Below are 16,668 nucleotides of genomic sequence, written 5' to 3' on the forward strand. Positions count from 1 at the left end.
ATGCCTAAAAGCCAAAGGAGGGTGCAGGCTGTGTTTCAGGCCAGGTCTGTCCCCAGGTGTGTGAGGGGAGGATTCGGGTGCTGTTTTCACAGGGACAGCCCCCAGGGCTCCGCTCCATCCCCAGCAACTCCCTGCCCTCAGCAGGACGGGGAGGCAGCGGGCGAACAACACCCCCCTGTCCGTCGCAGCCTGCATACCTCCAGCAGGAGCCACCGCGAGCAGGCTGAGGCACCTCGGCAGGCGTAAACCAAGCGCCTACAAAGGAGCCTTTGTGCCGGCTGGCGGGGAACAAGGCCTTTTCTGTCCCCGACCACCTAGCCGAGCGAGCGGGGCCGCGCGCTTCCACGCTTCCTCCGCCCCAGGAGCTGCGAGGGCAGATGGTGGGATGCAGACACGACCTGCAGAGCCCTGTGGGGGGATGTGGGGAGCTGTGAGGTGGTGGCACAGAGGTGACACTGCCCTTACCTCTCATCTTCCTCCTGCACCAAGCCCGTGCTGCGTGGCACCGGGCAGGCAGAGCTGTGGGGCAGCAGGGATCCGTCCCCATGGTGCTGAGCCCTGCCATCCCAATGCTCAGCCCCCCATCTCCTGCCTCGTACCTTTGTATCCTTTTCACCTTCACCCTAGTTCCCTGCCCCGGGACCAGGCTCGTTCTTTGTTGTTTTTGGCCCGGAATAGATAAGGAGCCACGTGGAGGCTTTCTCCCCCCGAAGAAGCACACGCGGCGCTGAGGATACCAGCGGCAGACGTCAGGGCTGGGCTGCTCACGTTATCCCACGCCATCAGAGGTGGCTCTGCTGCCAGCTGGGCCCGTCACAACACAGCAGCGAGGTGGCACACGGCTGTAGGGGGCTCTCGCAGAGGCTGCGGCACGGTTTCAACGCCGAGGAGCCAGAGAAGGGGGAGAATTATGTGGAAAAGTCAAAGAAAAATCGCTCTGCTCAAAACCTGGAGAAGTCACAGCTCAGTAATATTCGCAGGGAGGCGAAAGCCCTGCTGCTTTGTGAGGATGAAACCCACTATTGTCTCTTGGTTGGGTTTTGGTTTGTTTTTTTTGTCTTTAATGAAGTTCCCCTTGGCCAAAGATGTTAGGAAGTGCCTTCAGCAGGAGAAGGATATAAAACCGAGGGCGTCAGCTCAGTAAGCTGTGATAAGGTTAAACAAACACGTAAGGCAAGGTAAGGGTGAGGCTTCTTGACAAATCATCCGTGAGAAGGTTAAACAAATTTCCCCCTTGTCAGGACAGCAGAGATACGCGTGCTCACACAAAACTTCTGCTGACCTGGACGGCGAACACGAGAGGTGGGCGCGCTGGATGCTGGAGGCACTGCAGGCCAACGAGGCCATTGCTAGGGAAGCATCGGGGCTGAAGGCTGTAAGAAACCACTGAAAAATGGGGTCAGGCTTCCAACCCACCCATAAATGGAGGAGCGTTGTGGGAAAGAGGTTTATAAAATGCCAGAGCTGAGATGCAGACAGTTGGCCATCCGGCACTCGTGCACGACGAGCATTAATTCTGGACGCCCGCTTACTGAGAACTTTCCTAGTCCTTATTAAGGACAAAGAACATTTGCCTTACGCAGAAACGCTGAGGAGGGAGCTCTGCTGTCTCACGGGCAAATGTTTTCTCTCCCTGTAAGACAGTAACACATTACAAAGCACGGCTACGAAGGATTAAGGCAGCTCAGTTAATCCAAACTAGCACTCTCTCCTGCATTCCTCGCTAATACGGCGGTGACACAACCAGCCAAAACATTTAGCTTCAACTCAAATAAGGTTTCAAGAAATTCCTGCCAAGTAATTAAGCCCATTGAAGGCTTATGAGCGGAGGAACCTTCGTTAATGCTCCGCTGTGACTCTCAGTGCCCTTTTCTCACCGGTGGCACCGAGCTGAGGAGCTTCCACCACCAGCCTCGTGCCTCTCCGAGCCACCCCGCCACGAGGGCTGAGCATGGTCACAGTCCATGGTTGGGGTTTCTTGGTGTTTCCTCGCTGTGTTTCTCTCCTTGTGCCAGCAGGGAGAAGAGGAGAGGAGCCCAACGGGACCCACAAGCAGCTCTTCTGCTACCCTCGTCCTGCTTTCCAATGAACTGTGCCTGCGCCCAAACCAGGCTCCTGCTCCCTGCCTTGCTAATCCTAACCTCTGCCTAAGAACCTGTGCTTAATCCCCAAAGAGTGCCAGATGCTTCCGAAGGCAGCTTCCAAGAACAAAAATACAGCTCTCAGCTGGAGCTCCCCAAAGCCATTCAGCAGGGAGGATTAACCCCGGGGCCTTGGATGGAGTTTCGATGCAGCGGGCACGACCCTGCCCGTGCTGCGTGGTTACACAAGAGCGCGTCGTGCCTTCTCCCAGCCATCTCTCTAAGCTAATTCCTCTCAAGTACGAGGTCCAGGAGCTGCACCTCAGCCCTGCACCATCAGCTGGGGCTCCATCCTGCTCCGATGTGCTCTCAGCCACACGTGGAGTGGACACAAAGTGCCCCAGCAACGTCGCCAGGGCATCACGAGATGCACAGCGCCTCAGCTCCAAGGGCACTGTGCAGCCTGCAGAGCTTACCTGGGCACAGGGAACCTGTGGGGGTGAAAAAGAGCTCCCTGCAGGGGCCTTCCTCCATCCACAGGGCTCCTCGTCACGGCACGCAGTGCAGCACGGACGTTGTGTGGGTGGATAAAGAGATTTCCAGCCCAAGAGGTCTTAAAAAGCACTCGGGGCCACCAGCAGCACTGTAAGTCACACGCAGGCTTTTGCCTCTTTTTTTTCGGAAGCCACCACCATCACCACGCAAAGCTGCAAGCCCCCAGCATGAGGCTGAACCCGTTCTCGAGCATCCCGCCGATAAAAATCTGCCCCAGCTTCTGCTTGCCTGCTGCAGAGAGATTTTGGACTCGCTCAAGACGCGGCTGAGATCATCGCTGACGCCTGCCGTGCTTTCACTGAGGGCAGCAGCAGAAACCCACTTTCAGGAGTGGGGTTTCAAAGCTAACCAGCCCTGAACTTTGGGTTCTGCAGGGACCCCAACCAGGCTTCCTACCCAAAAGGTCAGGGTGGAAGAAATCGCCACCGGTCGGTCCCCCCCTGGCCCTCCCAGATCCGTTCCCAACCTCTCGGTGCCACATCGAGGTCGTTCTGTTGGAAGATAATCCCCACCCTACAGGCAAGCAGGATTTCTGGCAAGATTTTAAGAGGGCTCCAGCTGATAACCATGAAAGTTGGCACCGCCAGGAGCCCCGAGAAGCTTTTCACACAGGAAATTAGCGCTAACGTCTTTTAAGCACTTCAGCCATCAATTAAGGACGGTGCAACAGCCCAAGCAAAGTAGAACCGAGTGCTTTTTTCCGAATCGGGTGGGTTCAGAAGGCGAAACAACAGCAGCAGGTCTTCGGCGGGGAGGTTTCTGCAGGAAATGAGGTTAGGCAGATGCTGAGCAATTAATCCTCCTGCGGCACAGGGCACAGGAGGATGGCACACGGCACCCGCAGAGCCGTCAGACACCGGCGTGAAACCCACAGGCTGCCCTCCTGCACCTTCTCCAGGGCCACCCCAAAAGCAGCAGCCATCCCACAGCTGATGCTGAGCCTCGTGGCACGCCTCGGCGGCACCGACGGTGGCTTTTGGAGGAGAAAATGTGGAAAGAGAAGAGGAACCAGCAGTTCCTGGGCCGAGACGGGGACTGCCCTGGTTTTGAGAGCTGCCCCAGCAGCAGACCTGTGACTGCAGCAGGAAGGGGCTGCCCCAGCACACCCAGCACGGGGAAGTGCTCTGAGAGCACAGCGTCGAGGCAGAGGCAGCCCACAGGGTGTTATTTCCCCCAAAAAGCATTAAGAAAAGCCTCCCAAGCAGGTTGATGCCACACGGCTGGCTGCAAGCAGTGTCTGGAGCAGCTTTGGATAGGTATCGTACCAACACCCATCCTACCCATCCATTTAAACGATCCACCTTGTGTTTCTTTGCAATAATTTAATCGCTTTAATTAAAAGAAAAACACTAAGTATTCCCCCAAACACCAAGCACAGTGCAGCCAGAGCTGGAAGCACCAGAGATGGAGGCGGCACCGCTGGGTTAAGAGCAGCCGGGGGCTGAAAAGGACAACGGGGGCTGAATTTCCCCGTTGCCCTTTCAAGGTCTCCAGGCAGGTGGGATTCGCCCACGGCTCCGGGATTACAGCACAAAGTCGTCGGCGAGCTCCTGAGGGCAGAGGAAGGATTTTCTCCTCCCGCTGTGCCGCCAGGACGTAAGGCAGGCACCCAGCCCGCAGGGTCGGGGCAGCTCTGCTGCAGCTCAGGAGGGAAAAATCCTCTGGGGCAGCTTCTGGGCTCCGATTCCCCTCCCTCCTGTCCCCACGGCTGCTGGGCTGAACGAACTCACAGCCACACACACCGTCCGTGAGTCTTAATTAAGCAAGTGGGATGATGAGGTATTACACGGGGGCCTTCATCCTGCCGTGCCAGGATGGATTAGCCTTTGCTGGCTTGTCCTCAGGCTAAGAGCTAAGCCAGACAGCCACCTAACGCGGCAGGCTGACGGGTCCTGGTTCCTAGCACCTCGAAAAGCCAATAATGGGGAAAAAAAAACACTACTTCTGCTTCCTGGCTTCATGGGGGAAGCCTCCTCGGTGTCTGCACTACAGCATCACGCAGCCCCCAGCGCAGGCACTGCTCTGAGACATCCAGCTGGCCAGAAGCACGCTCCCTGCCCCTGTGCTCACAAAAACGGGTCAGTCCCAAGCTGCACCCACAGCTCGCAAGGCGCAGGGAAGCCCGAATCAGCCAGCCTGCCCCTCTCAAAGCCAGGGCTGGCAGAAAGTCACCGAGATCCAGGCTCAAGGGACCTCGGCACGGTGCTCGGAGCTCGATGCAGGGCAGGTCTCGATCCCCACAGTAACCAAAAAGCCTTCACCAGCCTGAGTTCAGAGGTCAGGCAGCGACGACCTAGCGGTGCCAAGTCAGTTTTTCCCCTCTGAAATATTTGCTCCTCCAATAGGTCATCATTTTCTGAAGTGAAAGAGCTTGGTCAGGACCTGGGCGCAGATCTGAGGTCTCTCCTCCGATCCCGAACCCTCCCAGCCCACAGCTTGGCTTCACCAACCCCGGCTGCTCCCTCCTGTGACCTCTCTGCCCTGCTCCTGAGCAAACACCACCTCTAAAATTAGAGCCCCGTGGCCGTACCTCGCTGCCACAGCCTGCCCGTCACATCGGGCAGGTATTTCGGTCTCTCAGCTTTGCTCAGGGAGGGTCCCTTCCAGAAGCAGCACGTCCCGGCGCAGCCGACGTACTTGGCGGATCCGAGGCGCACGTTAAGGGCTCTCCTAACCTCAGTGGATCTCAGAGCAGCAATTATCCTCAATTACCGCAGATAAAAGACCGCCCAAAACGCTAATTCGAACCCACCCTCCTCCCAGGAGCCCCCCGGTACCCGCAGTCACCACCAGGCCTGCGGCCTCGGGGCAGGCAGGCAGGGCACAGAGCACCTCCAGCACCCCCGGGGCGGGCTAGGAAGGAAGGAGGCTTTAAACGAAGGAGGCTTTAAACGTGTAAAGTGCTGCTCAGGAAAAGCACCAGACGTCCACAACACCAACACTCCCTACAAGTGCAGAGTCACTTCCTAGCGGGCTCAGCACAAGCCTTTCCTCCCCTGCAGGAGAAAGGCCGGCGCTCTGCATTGCCTCAGACCATGAAGCTCCCTCAAATATTTCACAGCTCCTTTTCTTTTTTCTTTTTTTTTTTTTTTTTTTTTTATGGCTTTTTCTCCCAGCGTGCTGCACAAAGCCCACAGCTCTGGCTGCTCCACTCTGCAGAGGGCTGAGTTTCGGAGCTATCTGTCAGGCAGCCTCGGTTTTGTTTTCACAATGAGAACCCCTCGCCATACAGAGCATTTTAAGAGGTCTGTCTCATCCCTGACCCGTCTCCTGTAGGGCCACAGCTACAAGCCTGGCCTCAGGAGCCTAAAATCCATCCGCTGCTCCTGATGTGCTGTGGACACAGAGTTTCAGCTCCCCCCAAACCTGCCTGCTATTTTTCTGGCATCTCATCTGGGGTGGGGTGAAGCAGGAAGCCCGAAGAATCGCGGTGTCCGTTCCTTCTGCTGTGCTTACTGAAAAGCTCCCGACAGCAGGAAGAGCACGAACAAACCCTCACGAGCCCTGAAATGAGCAGTGCTGTTAATGAAGTGCTCCGCGAGGCACCACGGAGAGCAGCGAAGCGACAGGAAACACAGGAAAAGGGGGAAAAAAGGGTTTTGAGGCAGACTGCTGAGAGCAGAGAGACACAGAGCGGGGACTGGAGCCGCGCTCGGGCACAACCCCAGGGAACGAGGCGGTGGAGATGAGCAGCACAGTGAGGACATTGTGGGCTCCCGAAGTCAGAGAAAGGGGGCAGTGACAGTCGTGGAGATGAGTAAAATGCCTCCGGGCACAGCGCCCACGGCGAGAACAGCCGTGGTGGGAGCTGTGACGGGCGCCGTGCCCTGGTGCAGATCAGCTCGGTGCTGCACCAGAAGCTGAAGCAAAACACCTTGCACCGCACTCTCAGCCGCCTGTTGGTTGACATTTGGGGACGTACGAGGCATGGAAAACGTCGCTTTTACCCCCAGCTTCTCCTACCCACAGCTGTAAGGGCAGCTGTGTTATTTCGCACGGCTACTGCTGTATCTTAAATAAAATATTGGGCGCAATTCATCCAATTGCCCGGGCAGGGAGAGGGTCACATCGAAAAAACAGAAAGACGACAGGTTTTTCAGCTGAAAACCCTCGACTGGGTGAGAGCAGGGCTGCTCCTCACAGAAGAGGCGTGCTTTTACCACCCGGAGTCCTCCTCCCCTCCCAGGCAGCTGGGATCTGGCATCTCACCTCTTTGCCCAAAAGGGCTCCGCGGCACTTGGGGGCACCCAGCGCTACGGATAACTGACCATAGGCTGATCAAACCAAACTGATCTTGAGGAAAAGCCCTGCCTCACTCTGTCAGGTATTATTCCTAGCGCAGTTGTGTGTTATCTTTAGTTATTTCAAGCCCAAACGTGGTCGGATTGACTCCAAGGGGTCTGTGCCAGCCTCAGCAGAGCCCAGGTGCTGGTAGCCCAGCAAGCCTTCAGGACCGACAGCCAGGAATAAATTCCTGCAGCTGGAACCCTCCTTCCCGTTCCACAGCAGCCTTCCTGTCACCGAACTGTGAACTGAAACGAAGTGAGAGCTCTCAGGAGCAGAGGATTCAGTAAACACGCCGGGAGTTTAACACCAGTCCTTGCTGGTAAAGGCGAGTCAGCAGCAGCAGTGCCTGGTGGCATCCGCGGCTCCTCCGTCATGCAGGCAGGAGCATCTCCCTTCCTCACCACGTCACACAAAGCAGCTTTCTGCTGGCCGTAAATGCTGGCATAAAACAATAAACTGCTTGCTCTCTCCCCCGCTCTCTCCTCCTCTCTCCTTTCTCAGCGAAACCCTCAGTGTTTTGCCTGGGAGTAGCGCTAGGAAGCGCAGCTCGAGCCCCGCAGGTGTTTTCGATCAGACGGTCTGGAAACACCCAGGGCTCGCTTCAGAGGGTGCAGAGGAGCACGTTTGATCCACGGCAAGCCACAGGGCACCGGGAGCCTCGATTTTCCACACTGACACTGGGACACAACCAGCTAAATAAGGACGGCTTGACCAGGTGGGACCACAGGGACCTGTGGCCGCTTGGATTTCGGTTTGTTCCCTTTGTGTCTAGATGGAGACACCCATTACAAGCACCCAACGTTCCTCCCACCACCCCGGCGTGCCTAAATGCTTCCCTCCTTGCTTCTGAGTTCACGTATGATGGGACCATCAGGTGGCAAAGCCCCGGAGCCACTTCTGCCAGCCTCTCCCTCCCCCAAAACGCCCCCCTCGTCCTTACCTCGTAGGACCAGACGCACTGCACGCCCGCGAACCTCCGCACGCATCTCCCCACCTCCACGTCCTCGTGGGTGGTGTACATCTCCCGCAGGCACTCGCCGATGTGGGGCACCATCCTGCGCAGCACCTCCCGGCTCATGATCACCCCGGGGCCCCCCATGCAGAAATTCTCGCCCGGTTCCAGCGCCAGCTTCCCCATCTCCTCCGTGGTGCCCAGGCCGGTCTGGCCGAGGAAAAGGGGCTCGCTGCTGTTCAGACTCCTCAGGAAGTTCTCCAGTTTGTCCCCTTTGATGTAAACGTCGTCGTCGGCTCTCATGAACCATTCGTATTTGTCCAGGTAGTGGTCATGCATGTACTTGAGCATCATGAACGATTTCTTCTGGGGAGGGTAAGAGTCATCCACGCCGGGCAGCGGCACGATGGGGATGGGAATGGAGGTGTCCGAGCCCTCGCTGGAGAAGAACTCGACCTTGCCAGGAATGGTTTTGGACCAGGTTCTAGGTGGCAAAAAGACAACAAGAGCTAATTGAGCATGCAAACGGAGGCAGAGAGAGCTACCCAGCAGAGGTAACGCGGAGCTGCGCCTCATCTGCTTCACAAATTTTCTTTTTTGAACGCCTCCCAGGGTTATTTTTTTGCCGTGCAAACAAGGACACTCACGCTGCACCCCGAGCAACTGGCTTAACACGCAAAAAAATCTGACAGGGCAAGCACCCGAGCACTGCTTTTGCAGCTGTAGCTGTAAAAAATAATACAGTAAGAGCAGGTCAGGAGGGGTGGGCAGGGTTTCTTACACGTACTTGGTGTTGGTCTAACAGCAAAGGGAACCAAGACAGGCCAACGACTCACACAAATGGATTTCATGCCTCAAAAGCTTCCCTGTGAGCTCTTCAGCATCATATCCCCCCACACACCTCTCCTAAGCACCCCCAAAGCTCAGATACCCATTCAGGAGCACTGACTTCCAAGGAGCAAACAGCCACTAAATTTCACGTGAACTTGTCAAGAGCCAGGACCCTGTGGGAAAGCAAGCAAAGGGCGGCTTCTCCGGGTGCTGCAAGGCTTTGGGAAATGCCCCTGGATGTTTGCAGCCACCGGAGAATCCCAGTAACAATAATCCCATAAGGGAGAATATTTTCTAGTTACGTTTGGTGACTTTGCTCAGTCTCATCTGCATTCAGAGCCCGATGTGGAAGCCCTCTGGAGGTGAAGGACACAGCACCTCCATGCATCACTGTCGCTTTCACCAGATGCCTCCCAGCACAGCTTCCTGGCCAAAAGCAGAGCGGATTTTGGGCAGCGCAACCCACGTGCAATTCAAAACTCAACAGAGTTAGCCGCCGCGCCGAGGTGGAAATCTAGAAATATTTCCGAAGAATGAAACCTTGGGTTTGCCTGGGAAATGCTGAAGCATTTAATCAGGGCTGAACATCAACTCTGACACTTGAACAGCTCCAGCTCTGTGTAACGAATGCCATACAATCACTCTGAAAGCTTTGTCTTCTGGATCTCTTACTCATAGGGGCAGTGCTCCGCTGGAAAAGTTGAGGTCCCGACGTCCCACGGGAGCACACGGTGAAGTCAATGGAAACATCCCTGTGACTTCCCAACAGAGGTGATGAGGCCTTTAATCATCGGTGATGTAATTAACGCCTGGTGCTCCTGCTTATGGCTACGTTCTGCTAAAGCACTGAAAAGTGCCCCTTCTAAAACAAGACGAAGTTTCGCTGCTTATTTTGACACCCCCCCCCCCCCCCCCCCCCTTGCATACAAATAGTGGGGTTTGAATGAAAAGGCTACGTGGAAAAATGTTCTTCCCAAAGCAATGCATGATCTAAATTTACAGGCTTCCTCCCCAAAAAGCCGGTTCTTGGTGCTTTCCCATTTCAATCCCTCGTTTTTAAAGCTCTCGATACGCTGCGAGATCTGCCTGCATAAGGGCTGGGAGCCACAGACAAGGTGGGACGTCTTCTGCCAGCCCAAGTTTTAGGGCTTTTCGGGGCTCTCCGGGAGCAGCCTTCCCTTTTATTTATCTATTTATTTGCCTCCCCTCCTCTGTTGGTTCCCGGTTTAAATTTCCTCCCAGCTCTCTCCCCAGCTCCCCTCCCCCGGGGACCCCCTGGAGCATCGCCGGGACAGAGCCCCCATTCACCGCAGGGGGAACAAAACGCATGGACGTCCCCAAACCCTGGCAGATTTCATTTCCAGCCCTCCCGTTGCCTCGAGCCCCTTGGCCCAGGGCCAGTTTGGCCCCATCATTTCTTGGGCCCTGTCCACGGTTCAGATTCACGCTAAAACAGGAGCCCAGCGCAGAAATAACCCCAGGAGCAGCTCGTGCCCAAGCCACAGCTCGCTGCCTCGTGCATCCCCTTTTTGGGGAAAAAATACCAAAAGAACAGCTTGTTCAGGAAATGTTACTGCACCTAGGGAAAGAAGCAGAACCACAGATTTTAAGGTCGCTGCAAGCACATCCTTCTGGCCCCAGCCGCCACCAGGACCAAGGATTGGTAAATGTAGGGATGGATTCGGATCAAAGCTGCTTTTAATTGCTGTCTCTGACGCTGCAAAGAGGCAGACCTGGCTCGGCCACGAGTGATTGTGCAGATCCACGTGTTACCGGCTGAATTTCTTCCAGCCCTCCCATCTTTAGCTCGGTTCCCTGTCTCAGGTTATGGGCAGCAACCTGACCTGCTGGGCTCCTTGACAGAGCCCTGCTCTCCAAGCACCACCTGATATCGCTCTTCTGGTCAAAAGCTTCTCCAAGGGAAGATTTGCAGAACGTATCTGCAAATTAATTCCACCTTTGATGATAGTAATAAAAAAAAATAAAATATTTTGAGAGAAACCTGGCATCCTCCCAACCCCCCTGTGGATTTCTGGGTCCTCCTCAGTTGTTTTAAGGAATTGCAGCCCTGGTGTCACTGCCACCAGGCTCCTGCAGGGATCACCTCCCCTGCGGTCACCACTGGTGGCCTCGGCCAGCTTCAGGTCCTGCCGTGCTCGACTCTGTCCAGAGCAAAATATCAGGTTGTGAACACAGCCAATACGTGCACTGCGCCGGTCATTTAAAAACCAGGCAGCTCCCAGGCTTATCTCCTTGGTGTAATCTGAGTCTGCTCGGTTAAACGGGAGGATGTGCATGAATCAGGACAGCAAGGCTCTCTGTTACCTGCCTAGGAGCAGCGCTGGAAACACGCGTGACGTGTGCGACCTGCTTTCTCTCAGCACACCAGGCACAGCACTCCAACAAACGAGAAGAGGAATGAAAATGCAATTTAAGCAAGCATGTAGACATAAAAATTAGGCAACGCTTCCTTAGAAGAAACCTCTCAGCAGAGGACGTTGGGACTGCTCCAGTGTGGTTGGCTAACGAGTCAATTTTATCATCCCTCAACTGGCCGGGTAACAGCTGGGATATCCCACGTGCTCCTTAATCTGAGCAAATCACCAGCAAACTGGATGCAAAGACTTGGACAGAGCTGTTACAGGTATCTGTGCGGTACAGAAAACTGTGTGCACAAAGATGGCTCTAAAAAATACATGAACATTTATTATAAGTGACCACTACTGTAGTTACTGAGTCGTCACAAGCAATTTCTTCATTTAAAAGTAAGCTATAAAAGCACAGCTTGGAGCAGCACAGATCTGGAACGTTGTCTCTTCAGTTTCCGCAGCGTTTATTATTTGTTTGAGTTACCTTGCTTTATCCTCAGCTCCGCAGACTTGGCAGAAACAGCCTGCTACCTCCTGCAGACAGTGCCCCCTTTGTAGAGACCCCGAATTAGAGACAATTACAGAAAAATGTGTTCTGCTTTTGTCCGCGCAGTTTGGGAACCTCCCTTAGCTGAGACCAGAGAAATCGTTTTGAGTTTGCAGAAATGGTCATGTTGTGTAATTAACCTGAAGGAAATCGTTATCAGCAAGATAAGGGACCTACAGGACTTCCTTCTCGGACGCACATTTCCAGCAAACTTTATGTTCAATTAGTGCTAACTTTGCACAATTGTTCTTCAGAAAGCCAGGTCCCACCTTTCCACCAAGATTTGCTACAGGGGGATTTAACAGAGAACCTAAGCAGCTTCCACAGCTCCTTAAAGTCCTTTGAATTAATGAGATGCCAGGTTTCTGTCCCTGGGTACGCACGGATTTTCCTTGTGGAAGGGACAGAAAGGGATCCATCCCCTGCAGGCAACTTAATTTCTCCACATCCCCTTGAACCAGTTGATCCTACTTGATTTGTTTCCTTCTGTCCCATGAACATTCTCTGAAATTTTAGGAAAAAATCCTGTTTCCTGCTAGGAAAGCCTAGGTACATCATATTTGTGCCAGATGACACAGGAGCAGGAATTTTCCTGTGGCACTGCTGACAAGCTGAGCATCGCTCCGTCACGATGTTCAAAGCCACTGCACGTGAATTCTCCCAGGAGATGCGAACGCACACCCCCCAATCCACCTTCCCACCTCGCTAGTGACCAGAAAACCCCACAGCCGCCAGCTCTGGGCTCTGAATTGAAAAAAAAAAAATAAAAAAGCATGGAAATGTGGTTTGCATTATGCGCCGGCAGCAGCTGGAGTGGGCTTAGCCAGATAATACCCAACCTGGGAAACGCCACGGCTCTGCTCCTGCAGGGACACGGGGCACTCATGCCGTGTCCCAACCTCTGCCACCCGGCCATCAGCAGCATTCGCACTGCTCTCCTGTCGGGTTCCCCTGGAAATCTAGTTGCTATGGAAAACGCTAAAAAAAAGGGAAAGAAAAAAGGGTTAACGGCTCAATATTTCTGTTCTTGAGACAGCAGGCTTAAATCTTGCAGGGAGAGTGCTTAGTCCTGACTGCCTCTCCTTCCTGCAGCTCTTTCAGGACAACTCCCCTCAACTGCAAAGCCATTAGCACGCAGTGCTGCACTTTCCCTGAACCCCGGCCGTCCTTTAACTCCTTCCTGCACTGCTCTTTTTCTGGCTATTTCACGCCCTTTGATGTGACACTGCTGTTTCTGCGGCCGCATTTTGCCGGCCTGCTCAAGGGAAGCTCCTCTAACCTGGCTGTCAGATGCAATCACCGAAGCTACGAATCCGCCCTGCAAAAAGAAAAAAAAAAAAAAACACACCAAAACCTGGAGATCTGAAGCTTATTTCTCTGCCTCGCGGAGCACAAAAGCCCGACTGTTTCAAAGGGCCGGCGGCTCCTGGAAATCCAGCGGGCCCGCTTTGCCTTGCAGTGGTCATTTGGCTCGTGATTGATGTTCAGGAAGTGGATTGCTTCCCCTCTTGTTAGACCCTATCGGGATTCACAGCAGCGAGGAGCAGCGAATGCTTTCCGCTCCGGCCCCTTTTAGCTCTGCCCGTCAATGGCCTTTGAGCCGCGGCAGCGCGGAGGCATTCAGCCCCTGAATCCCTAATTCCTTTCAGCCGTATCAAGGCCCTGCACACGCTGCCACCCCGGGAAAGCCTTGCGAGCAGCTTCCCGTTTGGCTCGCTGTGCCAGCGATTCAGCTCCCCAGGATGCTTTGTCAGTGTGGTAATCCCAGCGATTGTCTGCCCCAGCGCTTCATGGCAATCAAAAGCCATTTAGGATTTCAGGTTCGTCTTCCTCTTCCCCCTCCCCACCTTCCCCCGAAGATGCCTTCCTGTCACCAGGACATGAGCTCGTTTCTTTTGCCAGCAGCGGGGAGAAAAACGCCCTCAGCCCTACCGCAACGCTCCCAGCTCTCCCCATTCGGCCCTTCCCAGAGCTGACAGCCCCTCTGGAGGTTAAACCAAAAAGAGAAGCACAATAAAAAGTGATGCTCAGCCCTCCTTCCCGGGGCTGAAGGAGCCCGACCCGCCAAGCTGCATCTTTAACTGTTTTATTCGTGCACAGACGCTGCAGATCTGGCTCTGAGCTCTCCTGCAAGCACAGACAAATCCAGGTGGGAGAGCCCTTCCCGCACCAGCACGGGAAAACATCCAGGACTAACACCCGTCTCCGGACAACGCCGCGATCACCGTCCTTTTGGGGATTCCTGCCCCAAAATTGGGTGGCTGCTAGACCGCTGGCTGTGCCACAGGACCTGGTAGGGGATGTCCCAGCGTGACTCCAGCCTTCCCCTATGTAAATGGGCATCGCAGGGCTCCTCGTGGGATTTGCAATCCAAAGCGCTCCATCCCACACGGGGAAGAAAAAGACAGAACCCTGAAGAAACGCATTCCTTCACCCGTTTCAAAGGATCCGTCACACGCCCTCTGTAACTTAATTACAGGTCTGCTGCCGAAAGAAGGCATTAAGTCTCCATTACGGCCCTCTTTGGTGCACAATACGCTGCGGATTGACCAAATTAAGCAATTTGGCGGAGTTTTGGTGCTGATACCAAGAGCTGCCCCTTCCCAGGAGGAGACGGCCCCCGTCCATCGCGCCCTGCCCGGCCAACGGGGCCACGCGTTGCCCAGCGGGGCAGGGAGGCGATGGAGAAACCTTTCCTCCAGCACAGGCACCGAGGGGATGTTTTAGGAGGCCAAGACCCGCCCCGCAGCCCCTGTGGCCTGCTCGGAGCCGGGCTGACATTTTCAGCTCCCAACTCCTCCGGCCTCCCGGAGCGAGGGGCGTTATTTCGGCAGGGCCACGTCTCCGGCACGCAAGGGCTGAAGCCCCGTCCGTACACCACCACCTCCATCACCGGGGTCTGAGGCACACCGTACAGGGCACAAATCATTCCCTAACCCCAGCACGGCCACCAGGAGAGGGTTCCTGAGCCGGCTCCACCTGGCACAGCCGCGAGCGGAGGCAGCGAGCGGCTTCCCCCTTTGTTCCCAGGCGCGTTTGCTGGGGCTCCATCTCCTCGCCCGGGCGCGGGGTTGGGAGGGGGGATTTTTTATCCAGCTCCCTATCCGGCAGCCCCTGAACTTTTATTTTTGAGCCTTTTATATATTATTATGGCTGGTTTCGGAACAGGAGGTTGCTGCCTTTGGGAGGGAAGGAGCAATAGGGCTTTTTGGGAAGGGCGGCCGGCCTTGTGCACGCTTCCACAGCTCCCCATTTGGGAAGGGAAGGGCGGCAGCGCTTTGCCCGTGCCGGGCACACCGAGACGAGCGTTTGACCATCCCCAAACCCCTCAGCGACCACCACCACGGTCCCCCGAGACCAAGCCCGGAGCCACCCCTCAACAACACGCCTGTCCGTCCATCCATCCTCAGGGCACCCCATCCCAAGGTGATGCTGGGGAGGGGGGGGGGGGGGCACCCCCTTTTCCCCCCAAAACCTCCCCCGCTTCGTCCCCTCTTCTCACCGGTGGGCAGCCACGGCGCGGCTCCTCAGGTACTTCTGCGCCGTCATCACCCCCACGAAGAGAAAGCTCCGAGCCTGCGGGCCGGGGCGGCGAGGCTGGGAGGCGGCAGCGACGGCGGCGGCGGCGGCAGCGGCGAGGGGAGGGGGCGGCGGGCGGCAGCCCAGCGGGCGGGCACGGCGGGGCCGAGCCGCCGCAGCCAGCTCGGAGGCTCGGGGCAGGACGAGCCGAGAGGCGAGCACGAAGCCCAGCACCAGCCCCAAGAGGACGCTGAGCCAGGCGCGGCGGCCGCGGCCCGCCATGCCCCCGCAGCCCGGCTCCAAGCGCCCCCGGAGCCGAGCGTGGCGGTGGTGGTGGTGGTGGTGGGGGGGGGCGGCTCTCCTCACAGCCCCTCCGCCACCACAGCCTCCACCGCCTCCTCCTCCTCCTCCTCCTCGGCCACCGCCGCCGCCGCCAGCCGCGCCGAGTCGCCCAGCGCCGCCATGGGGGGAAGGGGAAGGGACGGGAAGCGGAGGGAAGGGGGCGGCCGCCTCCCCTCCATCATCCCCTCCCCTCCCGGCCCCGGTCCTGCCCCTCGGCACAGGCGCCGTGTGCGGGCCCGCGGCCGCTGGCTCCGCCCGGGGTGGAGGGGGACGCCCGCAGCCAGCCCCCTGCTGAGGGGATGGGGGAGGGAAAGGGGGAGCGGAGAGCCCCGGGGTGGGCTGGGGGGATTTGGGGGGTTTTGGGGTGTGGGGTGGGAGCTGGGAGGTAAAAGACAGGGATGGGAAGCCGGGGGGTGTGGAGAACCCGGGGGTGAGGAGCTGTGGGGGCTGCAGGGGATGGGTTGTGGGGATTTGGGGTTTCTTTGGGTGTGGGGTGGGAGCTGTGACGTAAAAGAGAAGAATGGGGCCCCAGGGAGTGCTGCGGCTGAGGTGGCACTGTGGGTGCTCAGGGAAGGCAGTGCTGGGGCTGACACTTCAGCAGGACAGCCAGGGACGGGAACGCTCCATTGCCCCTTCTGCACCCTCATGGATTGAGCACGGGTAGTTCCAGTTATCCCCACACCACAAAACACCCCTGGAACACAGCCACACGGCCCCATCCCACAGCCAGGCCCTTGGTGTCGTCTCCTGGCCGTGTGTGGGGCCCCAGCCCCAGCTTCACCCTGTGCCATGTTGTTCATCTGCCTGGGAAGAGAAGGCCAGGGCAGTTCTCTTTTCCCACCTTGCTAATTAAAGCTAGCAGAAATAGGTCAGGCTGTTTCCATCCTAAGGCCGTAAGGACTGCTCGGCAGAAGGAAGGCAGGGTGAAGTGCTTCTCTTTAATCTGGCTGCACTAACTCCCCACGTGCGTTTCATCTGCAGAGTGCTTCGGCTTCAAACAGCCCCAAACCCTTGACATTTTCAAGCAAAAAAAGCCTGCAGTCTTCGCAGAACAAACGCAGCTGGCCCAGCCCACTGACCATCCACTTATCGGCGTGGTTCCTTCCACTTCCCCTGCAGTTCTGCATCTCCCGTTGCCAGCCTTTCCCTTTGCATCTTTTACCATTTCTTTATGTTGTGGTCTCA

General features: G+C 56.4%; 1 protein-coding gene across 1 annotated transcript in view; it reads right to left on the reverse strand.

The window, feature by feature from the left end:
• Nucleotides 1–15,540, reverse strand: part of CHSY1 (chondroitin sulfate synthase 1) — a 57,875-nt gene extending 42,335 nt beyond the window's left edge. Inside the window, exons 1-2 of the mRNA XM_084293127.1 lie at nt 15,125–15,540; nt 7,864–8,359 (exon numbers count right to left, since the gene is read on the reverse strand). Of these exons, the coding sequence (XP_084149253.1) occupies nt 7,864–8,359; nt 15,125–15,423 (795 nt within the window). The 5' untranslated portion in view covers nt 15,424–15,540. The remainder of the gene's footprint in view (nt 1–7,863; nt 8,360–15,124) is intronic.
• Between the last annotated feature and the right edge of the window lie 1,128 nt (nt 15,541–16,668).

This window comes from Netta rufina, assembly GCF_964035555.1.
Source record: "Netta rufina genome assembly, chromosome: 11".
Classification (NCBI taxonomy): domain Eukaryota; kingdom Metazoa; phylum Chordata; class Aves; order Anseriformes; family Anatidae; genus Netta; species Netta rufina.